Source organism: Rhinichthys klamathensis, unplaced genomic scaffold (genome assembly GCF_029890125.1).
Source record: "Rhinichthys klamathensis goyatoka isolate OS25496 unplaced genomic scaffold, OSU_Roscu_1.1 h1tg000341l_1, whole genome shotgun sequence".
Lineage (NCBI taxonomy): Eukaryota > Metazoa > Chordata > Actinopteri > Cypriniformes > Leuciscidae > Rhinichthys > Rhinichthys klamathensis.
Genome location: NW_026606855.1, coordinates 2,231,878 through 2,255,000, shown reverse-complemented (window position 1 = coordinate 2,255,000; position 23,123 = coordinate 2,231,878). Strand labels below are relative to the sequence as shown.

Below are 23,123 nucleotides of genomic sequence, written 5' to 3'. Positions count from 1 at the left end.
TGGAGTGGAGTGGAGTGGAGAGGAGTGGAGTGGAGTGGAGGGAGAGGAGAGGAGAGGGTGGAGTGGAGAGGAGTGGAGTGGAGTGGAGAGGAGGGGAGAGGAGAGGAGTGGAGAGGAGAGGGAGGAGTGGAGTGGAGTGGAGAGGAGAGGAGAGGAGTGGAGTGGAGGAGTGGTGTGAGTGGAGTGGAGTGGAGTGGAGAGGAGAGGAGTGGAGTGGAGAGGAGAGGAGAGGAGAGGAGGAGTGGAGTGGAGTGAGAGGAGAGGAGTGGAGTGGAGGGGGAGGGGAGGAGTGGAGTGGAGTGGAGTGGAGAGGAGAGGAGAGGAGAGGAGTGGAGAGGAGAGGAGAGGAGTGGAGTGGAGAGGGAGGTGGAGTGGAGTGGAGTGGAGAGGGGAGAGGAGTGGAGAGGAGAGGAGTGGAGAGGAGAGGAGAGGACGAGGAGAGGTGAGGAGTGGAGTGGAGTGGAGTGGGTGGAGTGGAGTGGAGGGAGAGGAGAGGAGAGGAGTGGAGTGGAGTGGAGAGGAAGAAGTGGAGAGGAGTGGAGTGGAGTGGAGAGGAGAGGTGTGGAGTGGAGTGGAGTGGAGAGGAGTGGAGAGGAGAGGAGTGGAGAGGAGAGGTGGGAGAGGAGTGGAGAGGAGAGGAGTGAGTGGAGAGGAGAGGAGAGGAGAGGAGTGGAGTGGAGAGGAGGTGGTGGATTGGAGTGGAGAGGAGAGGAGAGGAGAGGAGTGGAGTGGAGAGGAGTGGAGTGGAGTGGAGTGGAGAGGAGAGGAGAGGAGTGGGTGGAGTGGAGAGGAGAGGAGTGGAGTGGGAGGAGTGGAGGTGTGGAGAGGAGAGGAGTGGGAGGAGAGGGTGGAGAGGAGGGTGGAGTGGAGTGGAGTGAGTGGAGAGGAGAGGAGTGGAGTGGAGTGGAGAGGGAGGAGAGGTGAGGGAGTGGAGTGGAGAGGAGAGGAGAGGAGTGGGAGTGGAGTGGAGTGGAGGTGTGGAGTGGGTGGAGTGGAGAGGAGAGGAGAGGAGTGGAGTGGAGAGGAGAGAGAGGAGAGGAGTGGAGTGGAGGGAGAGGAGTGGAGTGGAGTGGAGAGGAGAGGAGTGGAGAGGAGAGGAGAGGAGTGGAGAGGAGAGGAGAGGAGAGGAGAGGTGAGGGTGGAGTGGAGAGGAGAGGAGAGGAGAGGAGTGGAGTGGAGTGGAGAGGAAGAAGTGGAGTGGAGTGGAGAGGAGAGGGAGTGGGAGGGAGGAGAGGAGAGGAGTGGAGTGGAGAGGAGTGGAGTGGAGAGGAGAGGAGTGGAGAGGAGAGGAGTGGAGTGGAGTGGAGTGGAGAGGAGTGGAGTGGAGAGGAGAGGAGTGGAGTGGAGAGGGAGTGGAGAGGAGTGGAGTGGAGTGGAGGAGAGGAGTGGTGTGGAGAGGGTGGTGTGAGGAGTGGAGTGGAGAGGAGAGGAGAGGAGTGGAGTGGAGTGGAGAGGAGAGGAGAGGAGAGGAGTGGAGTGGAGTGGAGTGGAGAGGAGAGGAGAGGAGAGGAGTGGAGTGGAGTGGAGTGGAGAGGAGAGGAGAGGAGAGGAGTGGGTGGAGTGGAGTGGAGGGAGTGGAGAGGAGAGGAGAGGAGAGGAGTGGAGAGGAGAGGAGTGGAGTGGAGAGGAGAGGAGAGGAGAGGAGTGGAGTGGAGTGGAGTGGAGTGGAGAGGAGAGGAGAGGAGAGGAGAGGAGAGGAGAGGAGAGGAGAGGAGAGGAGAGGAGAGAAGAGAAGACTGGCTGTTATAGCGCAAACTGACACAGCAACAGATCTTATACAAGCCCTAGATTTAATTATTTAATTTGATTTATATTTACTTTATTATATACACACACAATAATGAAATGTAAAATAATATAAAATAAAAATATGTATATTTTTATTTAAAATGTTTTAATATATCTTAATTTAGTTTATACACACACACACACACCCACACACATAAATGTATGTAAAATTAATATATTTTATTTAGGTATATAGGATATATATAAACTAAATTAAAATATATTGATTTAACATATATATACACTCACCGGCCACTTTATTAGATACACCTGTCCAACTGCTCGTTAACACTTAATTTCTAAGCAGCCAATCACATGGCGGCAACTCAGTGCATTTAGGCATGTAGACATGGTCAAGACAATCTCCTGCAGTTCAAACCGAGCATCAGTATGGGGAAGAAAGGTGATTTGAGTGACTTTGAACGTGGCATGATTGTTGGTGCCAGAAGGGCTGGTCTGAGTATTTCAGAAACTGCTAATCTACTGGGATTTTCACGCACAACCATCTCTAGGGTTTACAGAGAATGGTCCGAAAAAGAAAAAACATCCAGTGAGCGGCAGTTCTGTGGGCGGAAATGCCTTGTTGATGCCAGAGGTCAGAGGAGAATGGCCAGACTGGTTCGAGCTGATAGAAGGGCAACAGTGACTGAAATAACCACTCGTTACAACCGAGGTATGCAGCAAAGCATTTGTGAAGCCACAACACGCACAACCTTGAGGCGGATGGGCTACAACAGCAGAAGACTCCACCGGGTACCACTCATCTCCACTACAAATAGGAAAAAGAGGCTACAATTTGCAAGAGCTCACCAAAATTGAACAGTTGAAGACTGGAAAAATGTTGCCTGGTCTGATGAGTCTCGATTTCTGTTGAGACATTCAGATGTTAGAGTCAGAATTTGGCGTAAACAGAATGAGAACATGGAACCATCATGCCTTGTTACCACTGTGCAGGCTGGTGGTGGTGGTGTAATGGTGTGGGGGATGTTTTCCTGGCACACTTTAGGCCCCTTAGTGCCAATTGGGCATCGTTTAAATGCCACGGCCTACCTGAGCATTGTTTCTGACCATGTCCATCCCTTTATGGCCACCATGTACCCATCCTCTGATGGCTACTTCCACCATGTCACAAAGCTCTAATCATTTCAAATTGGTTTCTTGAACATGACAATGAGTTCACTGTACTAAAATGGCCTCCACAGTCACCAGATCTCAACCCAATAGAGCATCTTTGGGATGTGGTGGAACGGGAGATTCGCATCATGGATGTGCAGCCGACAAATCTGCGGCAACTGTGTGATGCCATCATATCAATATGGACCAAACTCCCTGAGGAATGCTTCCAGCACCTTGTTGAATCTATGCCACGAAGAATTGAGGCAGTTCTGAAGGCAAAAGGGGGTCCAACCCGTTACTAGCATGGGGTACCTAATAAAGTGGCCGGTGAGTGTATGTGTGTGTGTGTGTGTGTGTGTGTATATATAAACTAAATTAAAATATATTAAGATTTTAAATAAAAACATACATATTTTTTATAGCATTTTATATATAAATATATATATTAAAAATGTGTGTTTGTACAGAAAACCCCTTGAAACTGAGCCACAGTTTCTGCTGACAGTCAAACGTCCGGCTAGACGAGACTAGAAGCCAAGTGTCCTCGTTACACAAGCAATACATCTGGTGTAAATCCTGCATGATGTTTGAGCAGGAGCTGGCGGTCCGGACGCTTGAAGTGCTCCGCTCATTCCCAAACATTCCCGGCAGCCAGAACACAGTAAAAGATCCTCTCACAACGCCACAGCAATTCATTAATTTGACACAAGCCCCTACAAATCCTGCTCTTTCCTTTCAGTCCTCATGAAAAGACCTTTCATTGAGCCTGTCTGGATAAACCGTCTCAGACCTGATCTGAGTTCAGCTTTCATGACTAAACGGCCACAGGAAAACACAAGCTTGAACATTCCACCTGACTCACACGCAGCGCTGATGTATCCAACACACACACACACACTCCAGCAATGATATCACAGAGGAATTCTGGGATTGAGCAGGGACAAATAAAAGCAGAGAGAGAGAGAGAGAGAGAGAGAGAGAGAGAGAGAGAGAGAGAGAGAGAGAGAGAGAGAGAGAGAGAGAGAGAGAGAGAGAGAGACAGAGAGAGATATACAGGTAAAACTCGAAAAATTAGAATATTGTGCAAAAGTTCATTTATTTCAGTAATTCAACTTAAAAGGTGAAACTAATATATTATAGACTCATTGCATGCAAAGTGAGATATTTCAAGCTTTTATTTGTTATAATTTTGATGATTATGGATTATAGCTATGAAAACCTTTTCATAATATTCTAATTTTGAATTTGGGGTTTTCATATCTGTAATCCATAATCATCACAATTATAACAAATAAAGGCTTGAAATATCTCACTTTGCATGTAATGAGTCTATATATTATATAAGTTTCACCTTTTAAGTTGAATTACTGAAATAAATTAACTTTTGCACTATATTCTCATTTTTCGAGTTTCACCTGTATATGTTTTGTTTGTTTGTTTTATTATTTATATATAATATGTTGATGCTTTGGCAACATTGTGTTACACAGTCATGCTAATAAAGCTAATTTGAAATTAAAAAATTGAAATTCTTCTTTCTTCTTTCTTCTATCTTTCTAAATAATTAACTATTGCAAGGCTTCTAGCATGCATACTTCGTCTCTATGAAAATGTATTTACTATATAGAAACTATTTAAAATAGTTAATTAGCATTTTATTACAATTTATGGTAAAACGTTTTCCAGATGCATCACACTAGAAATGGAAGTGCTTTGCATTGTGGGATACAACATCTTACACAATGTGCTTTTTGTAAGTACAACTTGTAAGTCATCCAAGTATTCCATAAATACAGAGATTAGCATAATAACATGAGTAGTACAGCATGCCAAACAAACTCAAATAAAGAGAGAAAGAATATATTTTAAGTTCAGATTCAGAGTTCTCAGATTCACATATTATCTGAGTCTGAGTAAAATGATCTCAATAAGCAGACACATGAGTCACAGATGATTTCATACTCTAGAGACTCACAGAAGTCTGGCTGGATCCTCCACTTCATCAGTCTCAGATAGAGTTGGTTTGTGTCAGTATGACGTGTGTTCCCACTCCGATCATTCTTGGCGAGACCTGACTGAATATCTGACAGAGAACAATTCACTTTTGTGGACTGATTCCCAATAAGACGAAATAACTGTAGTGGAATATTTCAGAAAACAATGCCATTCACACTTTAAAGAGGCCATTTTACACCCTTGATGTTGTTTCAGGCTCTACTAGAACAGGTTTTCCTGCTTGAATGTTGATTATTCTCCTCATATTCTCCATTGTTGCGGCTCCTCTCTTTTCCCAGACTGTCAGTAACGCTCTGTTTACTTCCTGTCTCTATGAAGCCCCGCCTTCTGAAAAGCACACTGTGCTCTGATTGGTCGGCTGGAGCAGTGTGTTGTGATTGGTCGAGCGCTTTGAGTGTGTTTGGGAAATGTCCCGCCCCTTTCCATAACCACCAGTTTAACACACTACTAACTAACTCAACCAGGCCCCGCCCCTTTATTCTGCGTATTAATTATGTGTTTTAATCTATTTTATTGTTTTATCTGTGTACTTGTAGCACTTTGAGATATGTTCCTTCATGTGTAAAGTGCATTACAAATAAAAATTATTATTATTATTATAATTATTATAATGAGGAATATTGTGACGTGTTCGTTCCCGGAAGAAACTCAAGACTACAATGAAGGCGTTTCAGAAACACTGACACTGATACAGAGAAGAACTTTTTCATGCTCAAACAGCAAAATTACACACTAAAGAAAGTTGAACATGGTAAAAAAGCAGAATAGTTCCTCTTTAAGTCTCATATTAAATCCATAAAGAGGGAGGCCGATATGAAACCATTGACTCACAGATGAGGTCAAAGGTCAAACTAAACAAAACAGCACATCAACCTCGTTCAAGTGCATCTGTGCGATGTTACATCCATCGAGAGAGACAACTATAGATGGTTAAACACACTCACACGTCAATCTGAGACACAAAAACTGATACTTAACACTATTTTTCCTCAATTATAGGTCAAATCCTGTGTTTCTTTGATCAAACAGCACTACCCTCGGCATCTCTTTTACCGCCCACTTCCTCTCTCACGCCCTTCCTGTTCTTTATTTCCCCCCTAATATGAGCCTTCAGGGCTTCTCACAGGCCCTAATGAGAGATATGCTTTCATTGGTCTTGACAGGCCCACGCTAGCACACCTCATCACGGGGCGGCAAGAGAGCAGAAAGCGCCCAGTGTCAGGAAAACACAGAGCACATGCTGAAAGTCACATGAGATGCTTTCACAGGAGTGGCCAGACGACAAAAACAAGGAAACAGACCTGCGCTTTCAGCACAGCAAATGCTTATACGGACTAACAGTCAACTTAACTTTATTTCTTATAGAGCTTTATGGGTTTGTTTCAAAGCAGCTTCGCCTTAATAAACAGGAAAATAGGAGAATAAATGACACAAACTTAAAATATGAGATGAATTCAAGAAGACAATAGTGTCATTATTCATCTTGTGTCACTTCAGTGTTGATTCAATTCATTTTAATAACCGTCGATGTTGCAAACTTTTTCAATTATGAAACAAAGCACTATAAAGCAGCTCTACGGAAAACAGTGGTTTTATCGTCCAGCACAAGTTCAGGAGCTGATAATATCACTGATTATTATGTGCCTTATTAATCTTTTGTGCCGTTTTATGGACTATAGACTATATTCGTGTAGAAAGATAAGTATATAAGTGTAGAAAGATGAGTTTGGGCAAAGATCATGTCAGTTGTATAATCATCTTTGTGAATTTGAGTCGGATCCGCTGAACAGAGTGGCACAAGATTCCCACACTTTCTGACAAATTAATTTCTATACATTTTATAGGATACTAGAATTTCTTAAAAGATAAAATATTGTATAGAGTCATTTGTAGTCAAAGAAAGCGATTATTTAGAATTGATCATATCTTTAAAATAAATGTATACTGACTATGGAAACTTCAATGACTTTTCCGAAATTATATATATATATATATATAAAAAATTCATGGCTTTTTCTAGTCCTTGAAATTCCCTGATATTTCCAGGCTTTTCCAGGACCGTGGGAACCATGGTCACAAGATTGGTCTGAATGATTTATTATATTCGACTGAATCAGTCAAAATGACAACGCACTGACTCATGAAACAAGATTTGTCTTTTTCATATTGTTCCAAGACATCTTGATTCTGTCATATATGTTACATAAAGATGAATTGAAATGACCTATTCGGAAGAAACGATTCACTGAGTCGGCTCAGTAAATTAAAGTATTTTTGTAATACAATGACCAAAACTTTTTGGTAAGCACAGTTGGTAACACTTTATAATAAGGTCCCATTAGTTAAAGTTTGTTAATGTGAATACAACTAATAATTAGCAATAGATGTGTTACAGTATTTATTAATCTTTGTAAATATTAGCTATTAAAAGCACAGCTGTTCATTGTAGCTCAAGTCCATTCAATAATATTACAACTTTTGATTTTGATAATGCATTTGTAAATGTTTACATTAACATCAACTAAGATTGAAAAATGCTTCAGAAGTATTCATTAGCTAAATACAGTATTTAGAGTGTTTATAGTAATGTCAACAAATGGAACCTTATTGTAAAGGGTAACAAAAAAAGAGAAAGAGAAATAAATTGAGAGGATGCCTCACATAATCACATAATCAAATGTACGGGACAGGAAAGAGACAGAAAACAAGACAGTAATGAGACAGGAAAAAAATAGGATAGAGACAGCAATGAGACCGAAAACAGATAGGAAAGAGACCAGACCAAGACAGGAAACAGACAGGATTGAGGCAGGAAACAGGCAGGACTGACGCAGTAAACAGGCAGGAAACAGACAGGATTGAGGCAGGAAACAGACAGGAAACAGGCAGGAAACAGACAGGAAACAGAGAGGATTGAGGCAGGAAACAGGCAGGAAACAGACAGGAAACAGAGAGGATTGAGGCAGGAAACAGGCAGGAAACAGACAGGAAACAGACAGGATTGAGGCAGGAAACAGGCAGGAAACAGACAGGAAACAGACAGGATTGAGGCAAGAAACAGGCAGGACTGACGCAGTAAACAGGCAGGAAACAGACAGGATTGAGGCAGGAAACAGACAGGAAACAGGCAGGAAACAGACAGGAAACAGAGAGGATTTGAGGCAGGAAACAGGCAGGAAACAGACAGGAAACAGAGAGGATTGAGGCAGGAAACAGGCAGGAAACAGACAGGAAACAGACAGGATTGAGGCAGGAAACAGGCAGGACACAGACAGGAAACAGACAGGATTGAGGCAGGAAACAGGCAGGAAACAGACAGGACTGACGCAGTAAACAGGCAGGAAACAGGAAGGAAACAGACAGGAAACAGACAGGATTGAGGCAGAAAACAGGCAGGAAACAGACAGGATTGAGGCAGGAAACAGGCAGGAAACAGACAGGAAACAGAGAGGATTGAAGCAGGAAACAGGCAGGAAACAGACAGGAAACAGGCAGGAAGCAGACAGGAAACAGACAGGAAACAGGCAGGAAGCAGACAGGACTGACTCAGTAAAAAGGCAAGAAACAGACAGGAAACAGACAGGATTGAGGCAGGAAACAGACAGGAAACAGGCAGGAAACAGACAAGATTGTGGCAGGAAACAGGCAGGAAACAGACAGGATTGAGGCAGGAAACAGACAGGAAACAGGCAGGAAGCAGACAGGACTGACTCAGTAAACAGGCAGGAAACAGACAGGAAACAGACAGGATTGAGGTAGGAAACAGACAGGAAACAGGCAGGAAGCAGACAGGACTGACTCAGTAAACAGGCAGGAAACAGACAGGATTGAGGCAGGAAACAGGCAGGACTGACGCAGGAAACAGACAGGAAACAGACAAGATTGAGGCAGGAAACAGGCAGGAAACAGACAGGACTGACGCAGTAAACAGGCAGGAAACAGGCAGGAAACAGACAGGATTGAGGCAGGAAACAGACAGGAAACAGACAGGATTGAGGCAGGAAACAGGCAGGAAACAGACAGGACTGACGCAGTAAACAGGCAGGAAACAGATAGGAAACAGAGAGGATTGAGGCAGGAAACAGGCATGAAACAGACAGGATTGAGGCAGGAAACAGGCAGGAAAAAGACAGGATTGCGGCAGGAAACAGGCAGGAAACAGACAGGATTGAGGCAGGAAACAGATAGGAAACAGAGAGGATTGAGGCAGGAAACAGGCAGGAAACAGACAGGATTGAGGCAGGAAACAGGCAGGAAAAAGACAGGATTGCGGCAGGAAACAGGCAGGAAACAGACAGGATTGAGGCAGGAGACAGGCAGGAAACAGACAGGATTGAGGCAGGAAACAGACAGGAAACAGGCAGGAAGCAGACAGGACTGACTCAGTAAACAGGCAGGAAACAGACAGGAAACAGACAGGATTGAGGCAGGAAACAGACAGGAAACAGGCAGGAAGCAGACAGGACTGACTCAGTAAACAGGCAGGAAACAGACAGGATTGAGGCAGGAAACAGGCAGGACTGACGCAGGAAACAGACAGGAAACAGACAGGATTGAGGCAGGAAACAGGCAGGAAACAGACAGGACTGACGCAGTAAACAGGCAGGAAACAGGCAGGAAACAGACAGGATTGAGGCAGGAAACAGGCAGGAAACAGACAGGATTGAGGCAGGAAACAGGCAGGAAACAGACAGGAAACAGAGACGATTGAGGCAGGAAACAGGCAGGAAACAGACAGGAAACAGGCAGGAAGCAGACAGGAAACAGACAGGAAACAGGCAGGAAGCAGACAGGACTGACTCAGTAAAAAGGCAGGAAACAGACAGGAAACAGACAGGATTGAGGCAGGAAACAGACAGGAAACAGGCAGGAAACAGACAAGATTGTGGCAGGAAACAGACAGGAAACAGGCAGGAAACAGACAGGATTGAGGCAGGAAACAGACAGGAAACAGGCAGGAAGCAGACAGGACTGACTCAGTAAACAGGCAGGAAACAGAAAGGAAACAGACAGGATTGAGGCAGGAAACAGACAGGAAACAGGCAGGAAGCAGACAGGACTGACTCAGTAAACAGGCAGGAAACAGGCAGGAGACAGACAGGATTGAGGCAGGAAACAGGCAGGACTGACGCAGGAAACAGACTGGAAACAGACAGGATTGAGGCAGGAAACAGGCAGGAAACAGACAGGACTGACGCAGTAAACAGGCAGGAAACAGGCAGGAAACAGACAGGATTGAGGCAGGAAACAGGCCGGAAATAGACAGGATTGAGGCAGGAAACAGGCAGGAAACAGACAGGACTGACGCAGTAAACAGGCAGGAAACAGATAGGAAACAGAGAGGATTGAGGCAGGAAACAGGCAGGAAACAGACAGGATTGAGGCAGGAAACAGGCAGGAAAAAGACAGGATTGCGGCAGGAAACAGGCAGGAAGCAGACAGGACTGACTCAGTAAACAGGCAGGAAACAGGCAGGAAACAGACTGGATTGACGCAGGAAACAGGAAACAGGCAGGACTGACGCAGGACACAGACAGGAAACAGACAGGATTGAGGCAGGAAACAGGCAGGAAGCAGACAGGAAACAGGCAGGAAGCAGACAGGACTGACTCAGTAAACAGGCAGGAAACAGGCAGGAAACAGACAGGATTGAGGCAGGAAACAGGCAGGAAACAGAAAGGATTGCGGCAGGAAACAGGCAGGAAACAGACAGGATTGAGGCAGGAAACAGACAGGATTGAGGCAGGAAACAGGCAGGAAACAGACAGGAAACAGGCAGGAAGCAGACAGGACTGACTCAGTAAACAGGCAGGAAACAGACAGGAAACAGACAGGATTGAGGCAGGAAACAGACAGGAAACAGGCAGGAAACAGACAGGATTGTGGCAGGAAACAGACAGGAAACAGGCAGGAAACAGACAGGATTGAGGCAGGAAACAGACAGGACTGACTCAGTAAACAAGCAGGAAACAGACAGGAAACAGACAGGATTGAGGCAGGAAACAGGCAGGAAACAGACAGGAAACAGAGAGGATTGAGGCAGGAAACAGGCAGGAAACAGACAGGACTGACGCAGTAAACAGGCAGGAAACAGACAGGATTGAGGCAGGAAACAGGCAGGAAACAGACAGGATTCCGGCAGGAAACAGGCAGGAAACAGACAGGATTCCGGCAGGAAACAGGCAGGAAACAGACTGGATTGACGCAGGAAACAGACAGGAAACAGACAGGAAACAGGCAGGAAACAGACAGGAAACAGGAAACAGACAGGAAACTGACAGGACTAACGCAGGAAACAGGCAGGAAACAGACAGGATTGGGGCAGGAAACAGGCAGGAAACAGACAGGGTTGAGGCAGGAAACAGACAGGAAACAGACAGGATTGAGGCAGGAAACAGGCAGGAAACAGACAGGATTGAGGCAGGAAACAGGCAGGAAACAGGCAGGAAACAGACAGGGTTGAGGCAGGAAACAGGCAGGATTGAGGCAGGAAACAGGCAGGATTGAAGCAGGAAACAGGCAGGAAACAGACAGGAAACAGGCAGGAAACAGGCAGGATTGAAGCAGGAAACAGACAGGATTTAGGCAGGAAACAGACAGGACTGACGCAGGAAACAGACAGGAAACAGACAGGAAACAGGCAGGAAACAGACAGGAAACAGGAAACAGACAGGAAACTGACAGGACTAACGCAGGAAACAGGCAGGAAACAGACAGGATTGGGGCAGGAAACAGGCAGGAAACAGACAGGGTTGAGGCAGGAAACAGGCAGGAAACAGACAGGATTGAGGCAGGAAACAGGCAGGAAACAGACAGGATTGAAGCAGGAAACAGGCAGGAAACAGACAGGATTGAGGCAGGAAACAGGCAGGAAACAGGCAGGATTGAGGCAGGAAACAGGCAGGATTGAGGCAGGAAACAGGCAGGATTGAAGCAGGAAACAGGCAGGAAACAGACAGGAAACAGACAGGAAACAGGCAGGATTGAGGCAGGAAACAGACAGGAAACAGTACCTTGTTGTATTCAGATGCTGAGTAGAGACTGATTCTTCTACTTTTGCCACAAACGGGCTACTCAACAGACTGAAAGAGAGAAACAGGCGTTTTCCTTCATCTCACATCTGAGGAACAGGAAGATCTTGAGATGATTCGGAAGGAAAAGGATGAAAAGGTGAGGATGTTTTAAAAGAGAAATGAAACGACAGGGGAAAAGAGGAAAATCCAAAAGCATTTGCTTGTTTACACCATACATGCAAACGCAAAACTCTTAAACTGAACAACATCAGCCTGCAAACCACGCACAAGCAAACGACCACAGAGTTCGATGGATGGATGAAAACCCAGAGTAACTCACTGCGAAGCGTCTGTTACTACAGGTAGAGCGATGTCTTCTCCAGTGAAGTCCAGTTCATCCACCAGACTGTTGTTTCGGGAGATGACGGGGCCATCCAACTTTTTCTTAACTGTCGAGAAAATTAAATTTTAGTATCTCCATTAAACCACAAACTCGCATGACAGATGATAACAGGCAAGTATTTAGATGTGATAGAATAAAAATAATTGCACAAATGTCAGAAAATGTATGCATTCTGGAGAAAACTCAAGAAAAGAGACTGAAGAAAGAGAGAGCAATTGCACAATAGTGGCAAGGAAAAGAAAGACAGATACCTGGAGAAGCAGGACAGCTGAGCGCGAAAGCCGACCACGAGCGCTGCCTGTCTATTGACATGCAGAGAGAAGAAAAAGTGCACACTAAGATCATGCTAAATGACAAACAACACAAGATAAGCGACAGAGGCAGAACACGATCTATATGAGAGTTCAATCCAGTGGCGCAATAAGTGGGTATGCGCTATATGCGGCGCATAGGGGCGCAGCACCATGGGGGGCGCCAAAGCGATGGTAAAAAAAATTTTCATTCAAATTTAATTTAAAAAAAATATATATATATATATATATATATATTGTATTTTCTATATGTAGCTGCTGTTGTGCATTTCTAAATCATTTCTGCATTTCTTCAATGTTACATAAAATTTTAGAGGACTAGGATTTAAAGTGTGACATCCAGGCATGTAGGCTATCTATATCTCTGTGGCCATCGGGACTACCGGGAGATTCCCGGTAGACCGACGTGCTTTTTCGGCTGATACAGCTTTTTTTTTTTTGTCTTAATGGCCCATAAAACTCGTACATCGGCGGGCCATTCGTGTTTTTTTTTTTGCTTAATTGGCGGCGCTGGGTTAGTGCCGGTGTAATGCATTGGTCAAAAAAAGTCAGCGTTAGTCATGTGCTTATATCTTTATAGAAATGAGTACAAAACTAATAATGAAAGTTTCCTTTATTTTTTAGTGCATTTGTTTTACAATATATGGCTATTACTATCATGGGATTAATATTATAACTATTATTATGTAGTAGTGTAATGTAGACAGACACTAACTAAAAGAGGTTTGAATTTTTCTTTGTTTAATTTGCACCCTGAATATGGGTTGGAGCTTTTAATTTTGAACTCTCAAAGTGCACCACACTGCTGAATTTAACATTAAAGAACACAAAATTTTCTTACGGGGGGGCATGCCCCCGAACCCCCCTAGAGAAACAGAGGTCCATCTACCACAGTTTTACCTAAAATCCTGTGAGAAACACTGGTATTGCTGTTCCAATTTCTGTATAGTTTTTTTAGGGGGGTTCATCACGGTGGAGTAGCTATAGTGTAATTGTATTAATAAATGACAATTTTGCACTTATTTTATCTGTTAGCTCTCACTCGTTCCTACTCACTATTACATGGCACACTTATTTATTTATTTTTCTTTTTTGGGGGGGAGGGGAGCGCAAAAATTGTTGCAGCATACCCCTCTGACACTGGGTCAAAATTGATTGAATCAATCAATCAATCAATTTTATTTACATATTTAGCACACTTAAAACAACCAAAGTTGACCAAGGTGCTTCACAGGTTAAATACAACAACAGGACACTACTCACACAATAAAAATACAACAATAGTTGAGGTAGTAAAGGTGTGTACTTATGCCAGTTGTTTAGTTTTTGTTTGTTTTTTGCATAAATAGTGTGAAAATTCCAAAAAGAAAAAATGCACTTTAAACCGAATGATGCACTTAATAAACTGAAAAATTAAGTGCATTATGTTTTGCATGCTAACCAACTAGCATGATAAAAAAGGTGCGTCCCAAATTGCGCACTATTCTATGCCATTTTTATTAGTGTAAAAATTCCAAAAACAAAAAAAAAGCACATTAAATACCCAGATGATGCACTTATTTCACTGAAAAAACAAAGTGTGGATTGTTGGACACTTCATGCACTCAACTGATGCAGTTTTCCTGACACACACCATATATATACACATGTGAAAGTGTGTGTGTGTGTGTGTGTGTGTGTGTGTGTCTGTGTGTGTGAGAGAGAGTGTGTGAGAGAGAGTGTGTGAGAGAGTGTGTGTGAGAGAGTGTGTGAGAGAGAGTGTGTGAGAGAGAGAGAGAGTGTGTGTGTGTGTGTGTGTGTGTGTGTGTGATTGCTCATCAAACTTCAAATGATCTGAGCTGCTAGTCACACTGATTTCACAACTTTATACTCTTTTATTTTAATTTCTGTTTTATTTAAAAAAATGTACATACTGTATCTGGTTTAATGGAACTGCTTTGACACGCCTTGTTTCATTTATGCAAACCGCTGCCTTTTAATTGTCACTTTTTGCAAGAATAGCACACATTTTAGTTTTTAAGCATCTTTATGTTGCAAGCCACATCAATACAACATGCACTTGCAAAAAAGCAGAAGCAGAAAACCACAGCGCCAAAGCTCTCACCTGACGATCGGAAAAGTTTTGTGAAGCCTGCGTAAAGGGAAAAACATGTAACCGTTTAAACTTAGTGGGACATTTGGTCTAACTTCTTACAATCCAGTCAATTCCCAATGGATAAAAAACATATCTGTCATGTTGAATATCCAGTTTAACTCAGAAATACGTTACATAATGTCACTTTTCCTAAATGTTATGATTCATGTCAGAACTTTAGCACTTATACTGAGATGCTGAGAAAATGAATGTAAATACACTTTTCCAGCAAACGCTCAGACCATCTAACCGGCTCAAGGCTTTGATAAGCCAAACTTTCCCCAGTTCAAAGGACTGCAGACATGTGCTGCGATTTCATTATCTTTCCCCTCTTCTCTTCTAATTAAGCTTCAGAAGAGACGTCTCTGCTGGGGACCGTCTGTGTCGATGCGTCTGCTTTTATGATGAAGCCATTTGACAGGAAAACTCATAAAAACAGAGTTATTAACAGACTGGTTTAGCAGGGGACCGTTTGAGCACCGGATGCCTTCCATTCACATGTGGAAAATGACATTTATTCAATACGGAAAAGTGGGTCACGTCGAAACTTTTCATCTTTCCATCCTCTTTATGCGCTTCCGCTCAACTTATGGGGTAAAAGAATGGAGTAAGTAAACGACTGCAGCCTCTTTTGTGTCTTGTTTTCTGGTTGGACGCTCCAGTGGAGAAGAAACTTTCACTTTTCACAGTTTCTTGGATACAAGTTCAACATTTTCGTGCTTATTACTACTCAGCTATTTCCAGTTTCCTGGAAGCTGGACGAGAGCGATCTGGTGAATTTGGCCAATACGAGTCGACACTCATTCATACGCAAGACTTAATAAAATCAAGCTCAGATTTGCCGCGGTCTAATTCATTTAACGGACAGGCTTCTCATGTGACACTGTTAAGAAGAAACATCAGGAACACGGTGATCCTCTTCTTAATAGTGGGTCAACACTGGCTACGTTTACACGCAAACTAATAATCTGCTAATAATCGGATTGAGGACTCAATCAGGCTGGAAACTCTTCATGTAAACTCCTCAAACGATCCACATTTTTGACAATGAAAACTTGGAATACTTTCTCAATCGGATTAAAATAAAATAAAATAAAATAAAATAAAATAAAATAAAATAAAATAAAATAAAATAAAATAAATAAAATAAATAGATAAAATAAAATACAATAAAATAAAATAAATAGATCAAATAAAATAAATAGATCAAATAAAATAAAATAAAATAAATAGATCAAAAAATAAAATAAAATAAAAATTGGCAATAGCACATACCATTATTTTAACAAACTAAAATTAAAATAAAAACTGAAAATAAAAATATTATGAAGTCTCAGATGAACCGAATTATCTTCATGTAAACATCTCGATCCGATTAGGCGCGTAAACCTTTAAAACCAAATCCTTTCTCAATCAGATTCTAAAACACCTTGCGCACATTAGCAGTGCTGTGGTGTGCGTATGTTTATTTACGTCCCGCAAACGGTCAAATATTTCGAAATAATGTTCAGAATAGATGTAATGCACATGTAAATGAATATTTGAATTGGATTACAAAGTTTAGGTTATATAAACAGTAATGATATATGATTGGATTAATTGACGGATTGATTAAATCAGAGCATGAAAACACACCCACAGTGAACGGATCAAAAACAGTGTCTTAGCAAAACAAATGGTATTATGATAAGCCATACACTTTTCAGTAACTTAAAGGGTTAGTTCACCCAAAAATGGTGAACTACAGTTTAAGATATTTTAGATTTAGTCCGAGAGCTTTCTGTCCCTCCATTGTAAATGTATGTACGGTATACTGTCCTTGTCCAGAAAGGAGATAAAGACATCATCAAAGTAGTCCATGTGACATCAGTGGGTTAGTTAGAGTGTGTTGAAGCATCGAAAATACATTTTGGTCCAAAAATAACAAAAACTAGGACTTTATTCAGCATTGTATTGTCTTCCGGTTCTGTTGTGGATCCGCGTTCAGTGCCGCTGCTGACGTAAGACGCTGCTGACGTGTGTGTGTGTGTGTGTGTGTGTGTGTATTCTGGTTCTGTTGTGGATCCGCGTTCAGTGCCGCTGCTGACGTAAGACGCTGCTGACGTGTGTGTGTGTGTGTGTGTGTGTGTGTGTGTGTGTATTCCGGTTCTGTTGTGGATCCGCGTTCGATGCTTGAGAGAATTAATTTACATTTTGAAATAAATCAAATCTATGTTGTCATCGTGATGACTGGTAAAGTTGAGTGGATGAATTTACAGTTTAATACAGTAAGATACAGAAATATATTAAATAAACAGAAACGAGACTAATGTAAAAGTATACTTTCATTAATGTAACGTTACTGTCATTAGAATGACTTGCCAAAATTATCTGGTTGATTCATTTTAGGGCTGGATATTAGCAGACATTTTATGATTCCATTCAATTTTAATTCACGTGCTTTCGATTCTATTTCCAATTCGATTTTACATTTATTATTTTAATGTAAATCAGGTGTAATACATGTAACATTTTCTAAAACTTTCTCTCTATAGTTAATTTTTCTAAGTAACGAGTTTAGCTTCATTTGATCTGAGGCGCCACATTAAAGAGTGATAAAATGGTATTAAAATGGACTGAATTTGAAATCGGAGACTGTTTCTTATCAAAAGTAACAAGCCTCAAAACCTCACTGATCAACTATTTCTGTGTAAAATGTTGTATTTATTGATATAGACTACAGTCTGACAATAATGTACTGCATATAAAGCATATCTATCTATCTATCTATCTATCTATCTATCTATCTATCTATCTATCTATCTATCTATATATATATACATATATATATATATATATATATATATATATATATATATATATATATATATATATATATATTTATAAATACATACTAATTATGTTGTCTGGAATGTTTTCAGTCAACATTTTAAGAAAGAAGAGAATAAAACCTGAGCAGGATGCAAAAGAACACATATTGTCGGGCAAAGACAAAGCCTTCATTGAGGGACGACAAATCAACACATTCAAAGGTAAATTGTGCACCACAAGGCAATTTGACTATGTTCAGACTGCAGGCAAATCAAATCATAAAGTAGGCATGCACTTGTAAGAATTAAAAGTAGGCCTATTGCTGGCAGTCTGGACATGATCTTTCAAATTCACACATTTTACCCTTGGGTAAGCCGCTCATTTTCATAAAGGTTAAGAGATGAAAAAAAAAAAACTTTAAACAATTTTTTTATAATTATTATTTTAAAATAAATACATAAAACTATGTATACAGAGAATAGTGTAACCAAATTCAACTAGTAGGCTATATCACAGTGAAAACCAATGCTTGATTATTTTTTTTATTTTTTTTATTTCCTGCACCTCATATTACATTACACAGTTTTACAGGATTTAACTCTTTAAAAGGATAGGTTGGTTAGCTGTGTAACATATAGGTGCACTTGGATTCATGTTTTATTTGTATTATTATATATTTTTTTGCCCTTTTAGGGAGAGGTGTGTTTGCACTTGAGCACATTGAACCATCCACCTTTGTTGTTGAATACCGTGGGATTCTCTCTCAAAGTAAACATGTTAAAGATGTTCAAGGCAACTACTTGTTTGACTTCACATGGAATGGAACACGTTATTGGTAAGCTGGCTGTTTCTTTTTTGGTTTATTTATTTTTGGTTCATATTCAGAGCAAACTAGTTGCATGTCATTCTAATAAAAACAGTTATGATTATGATTTATTATTATTACTATTATTATTACAATATAGGGCTGCACGATTTGGGGAAAATGTCATTGTGATTATTGAGGTCAATATTGCAATTGGAATATGCGATTGCGATATAATAAACAAATGGTTTCATGAGTCAACTTGCTAGGTTCTAAAGCAAAATGCACACACAGATTAGTGATAATTCTGAAATGTGTATTTCTCAACTCAAACTAGCAACAACAACTGATGTCTGGATAAAAATTAATCCACCCCCATTTAAAACATTAATTAGAGCCATCCAACATTACAGTGATTCCATCATTACAATTGAAAGCTATAATTTTTTTTTTAAACATTTATTAGACGTCAAAAAATATAACAGCTTTTAATTTAAGTGAACTTCAAATAATCCTCACATAAACCCATTATAAATGACATGTCATATTTACCTGTGCCCTTCCTGTCTAACAGGTATGCAGAAATTTAATAAAGTTATCAAACAGTCTGCGACTCTGCGCTGCATAAATAATAAATAGACTAATCCTTATTAAAGCTACATAAGTTCTTTAGTCAAGAGCAGTGAGTAATTTTCTCTGTCCCCTTTGTTCTGTGATTAACTTTACTGACAGAAAGCTTTGGCTGCTGGCCCTTTAAGAGCAGCCGCTGCTGACAGAGACACGGATCTCACATGCGCCTCATCCTCTCACAACTCTATACGTCCATCATAAGACTGCTCTTATGTTATGAAGATACTCGACAAACGACATTTTGGCATAATTGTGTGTGTTGTTGTTCGTTCAAGAGCGAAAGAGAACTGTATTCTGGCGCGTGTCTTTCTGTGAGTCACAGTCGGACATTCAGCGCGCTCTCTTTTGACTTGTCTCGCATGAATGGTTTTAAGCAATCGCATGAGAGCATTATCATGTAACACTAGCCAAAGGATGACAAAAAATAACAGATGCTGCGTTAATTGCGTTAACAGCCCATTGTTTATTTTACATAAAATCGCAGCATTTTGCACCATATAATCGCACAGGCTTGACATCGCGATTACGATTGCGATAAGATTAATCGTGCCGCACTATTACAATAGCAGATTTGCTAGGGTTCTCATAACATTAGGAACTTATTAGTTAGTGATAATCAATAACATGGTTATTGTTCAACTGGGGTATTTTTTTTACCTTAAGTGGATCATCTGACCTATTAAATTCTTAGGAAGTCAAGTTAACTTTCACAATGTGTATTTGAATATAGGTTAAATAGGCCAAGGTTAGCCTAACCCAGTGGTTCTCAAACTTTTTCGGTCATTCCCCACTTTGGACAAGGGGGAATTTTCAAGCCCCACTGCCCCCATCGCCCCGACACAATGCTAATGAAATACGTAACAAGCTTAAAATGTTCCAATTTATTGAAGTAACAAGTAGTATCAGTATAGTAACAAGTTGTATCTAAATACAAACTAACTATCTACATCAGTGGTCTCAAACTCGCGGTCTGCGGGCCATTTGCGGCCCGCAGGGTGATATTTTGTGGCCCCCTACTTGACATTAAAGTTTAATGTTAGTGCGGCCCGTCGTTGCGTGTGCCGCGTTTAAAAAAAAAAAAAAAATGTATCCCTTATGGGCTACCATAGATAGTCTCGTGACACGGTGGGTTTGTTGTCAATAGTTGTCATAGACAACCGCGAAGTACAAACATACTGCGCCTGGAAAAAATGAGCGCGTCGCTTCAATTATGAGCGCGCTTGCCGCGCGCCTACATTTGAAATAACGAACTTGAGCGCGCAAAATATGTGAGCGCGATATGTGAACGGCCCCTTGGCGAGCTACCACCAATCAGCCCACGAGCTACTGATAGCTCGCGAGCGACGTGTTGGAGAGAGACCCTGCTCTAAAACAATGTGAGAATAATCATTTTGAGCTTGTAATATGTGTCCAACAGGTTGATAAGAAGGTTTGCTTTGATTTGTGCAGTCAGTAATTTGAGACACTATACATGTGTAGAAAGAATTCAATAAGATGGGCAGACATGACTGCAAATATTTGTATTTCAAAAGCAATAATTGTTTTTCTAAGTATAATAAAAGGAAATGTGCCTTCCAAAAAAAACAAACAAACATTCAATATCATTAATGTGTTGTATAAAGAAAATAAAAAGGACATAAGCAAATATAAATATCACAAATATGTGTTATAGACAAAGAAAGTTTGTAAAAATGAACTTCAACTGTCAGAAGGACAGCTCATAAAGAACCAATCATGTACAGAAAGGAATGTTCAAATTCAGAGGAACAGTTCAGAAGAAACGTTAATAATAAATATTGAGAAGATTGGATCAGTTGTGCTCCTTTTTTGGAATACTTGAATACTATTTTTTTGTGGAATCCTTGATGCGGCCCAGCCTGACCCCGACTCTACCTCCAGCAGCCCCCAGTTAAGTTGAGTTTGAGACCCCTGATCTACATCAAATAACAGCAAGTTCAAAAATAAAGAAAATGAAGTGCATCTGTGTCATAACTTGCATAAAATTCAAAAATAGAGAAAATAAAAGTGCCTCAAAAATAGAAAAGAAATAAAAGTGCCACTTTGCAATCTGTTAAAAAAAGAAAAGAAGAGAAATACATTTGGCAAGACAGGTCTATTTATCCCTGCATTAGTGACTGCAATGAGCCTGTTTTGCATTGCACAATTTCTCAAAGCAGGGTTGCAGGCTTGATACTGCCACTCTCAAATCATGTTCAATGTTCAGAGAAATTTCATGTCTTGTCGTAAGCCACAACATAATGACGTCACATATTTTCCAACCCAGCCCTCAGCCCCCACTTACGCATGAAACAGCTTCCAGCGCGCCTGGCCATCGGCGCGAAACATAGGCTACATATCTATGGGCGCAAAAGTTTGTTCCGCTACAATTAATATGCCGACGTCACGTCAATCATTATTTTGGGGGTGGGGAGGGGAATTCCTGTTACTTGTTGTCGCCCCCGGGGGTGATCGGTCTAATAAGCGGCAAGACACAGCTATAAGGATGGTTTGCTCTCACACGCGCTGCATTAATAGTCACACACAGCGCGCGCAGTCACTCTCTACTCTAGTGCGTGGTCTTGCTCCAGATTCCGGGAGATTGGATCTCATTTGCGGGCGTCAAGGAGCCGCTATCAATATGCGGGAGACTCCCGGAACTTCCGGGACATTTGGGATGTCTGGATAAAGATATAAAGGCATAAAAAGGAAAATTTCCTCCCGTTTGGCGCGCCCCACCTGTCACGTCTCTATTCCCCACCAGTGGGGCGCGCCCCACACTTTGAGAACCGCTGGCCTAACCCAAATGTTCAGTTAGAACCGTATGTTTCAGTGTGTGTCTATGTTTTAAGTTTCTTACTGCACTATTTTTATCACAGCATAGATGCAACAAAAGAGGACGGTGGAGGAATGATGATGACAAAAATCCAAATTGCAAAGTCAAGACAATCATTGTTGACGGAAGGCCACACCTGTGTCTGTTTAGTATAAGACATATCTTTCCAGATGAGGAGGTCACATACAACTATGGGGATTCCTCTTGGCCTTCGCGTTTAAGGGTGAGTCTCTTAAAGACTTTATCACTGAAAGTCAACCATGTTCTGTATTTCATGAATGTTAGTTTTTTATATGATGCAGATTATTTAAAAAAAATTCTGCACGTCTGCTTTGTGCATGACGGAGCCATGAAAGGGACACTAGATATTTAGTCTTTGGTTGATACTAGAATTAGTTGCGGTGACCAATTGGCAAGCATCCTTGCCTCAGTGTTGTACCTGTCTTTCTCATAATTACAGGAATTGTGTGACGAGACATCAGTGGCTGTGACTGAATGCAGTGTGAATCCTTCCTCATCAGTGAAACAGAAAGTAAGTGAGCGCATGTTCCTTCATTGTTTTCTTCTCTTTGACACAGGCAATGTTAAGTGTAGGATGGTTGGGCATCATGCTAGACTGGTTGACGTGGACTGTCGTCTTAAAGACGCTGTTGTGACGTCTCAAATTTGAGTAAAATGTACATTGCTCGGTTCATTCATTTTCATAACTCGTGCGTTGGGGGATGGGCATGACACTGACCTGAAATATAAGGACAGTTCTCCACTACGAGGACCATCATGTCAGGGTTAGGGTTTGTGGAAAAGATGTTGCTTTGGGTACAGTTGGTACTCAACACGAATAATACTTTTACCGCTCCCGTGGCGGTAAAATTCGGATGTGTATTTGCTGCCTTTTACCGCTAAGAGGCGCTACAATCACAGACTTTGAAAGGTGTCAGTTTATTCTCTCTATTGCGTAATCTTAGCCTCGTGAGACCATCCTGATCTCGCGAGCTTTCAAGGTTTCACTCGCAGATCAGTCTGGATACTTTCCGTTAAAGAAAATTTGGGAGCAGTTCACCAAACGAACGTCCAATCAGCGTTGGCTTTGAGGCGGGTTGAGGTGTGACGCAACGAGAAGCGCGTCAGTTCAGTCTAAAGAACATGTCGGCTTCAGCGGATGAAACTAGCATCAGCGTGGCTATCGAGCAAGTTTTATCGGAATTACAGAGTATTTCTTCACTAAAAGAAGAGCAAAACACTGCTCTGGAGGCTTTTCTCAGA

At 41.6% G+C, this 23,123-nt stretch overlaps 1 protein-coding gene and 1 long non-coding RNA gene across 3 annotated transcripts in view; one reads left to right on the top strand and one right to left on the bottom strand.

Annotated features, from left to right (window-relative positions):
* Positions 1-23,123, bottom strand: part of kcnq1.2 (potassium voltage-gated channel, KQT-like subfamily, member 1.2) — a 94,724-nt gene that overhangs the window by 21,795 nt on the left and 49,806 nt on the right. The window contains exons 11-13 of the mRNA XM_056272609.1: positions 14,752-14,778; positions 12,274-12,382; positions 11,934-12,002 (exon numbers count right to left, since the gene is read on the bottom strand). Coding sequence (XP_056128584.1) covers positions 11,934-12,002; positions 12,274-12,382; positions 14,752-14,778 — 205 coding nt within the window. The remainder of the gene's footprint in view (positions 1-11,933; positions 12,003-12,273; positions 12,383-14,751; positions 14,779-23,123) is intronic.
* On the top strand, positions 17,717-21,930 carry LOC130106443 (uncharacterized). 2 transcript variants are annotated; one of them, XR_008809719.1, is made up of 3 exons: positions 17,717-17,813; positions 18,286-18,427; positions 21,904-21,930. It is a non-coding gene; the product is annotated as an uncharacterized LOC130106443 (long non-coding RNA). The 2 variants fall into 2 exon arrangements; XR_008809718.1 differs by having other exon boundaries at positions 21,909-21,927.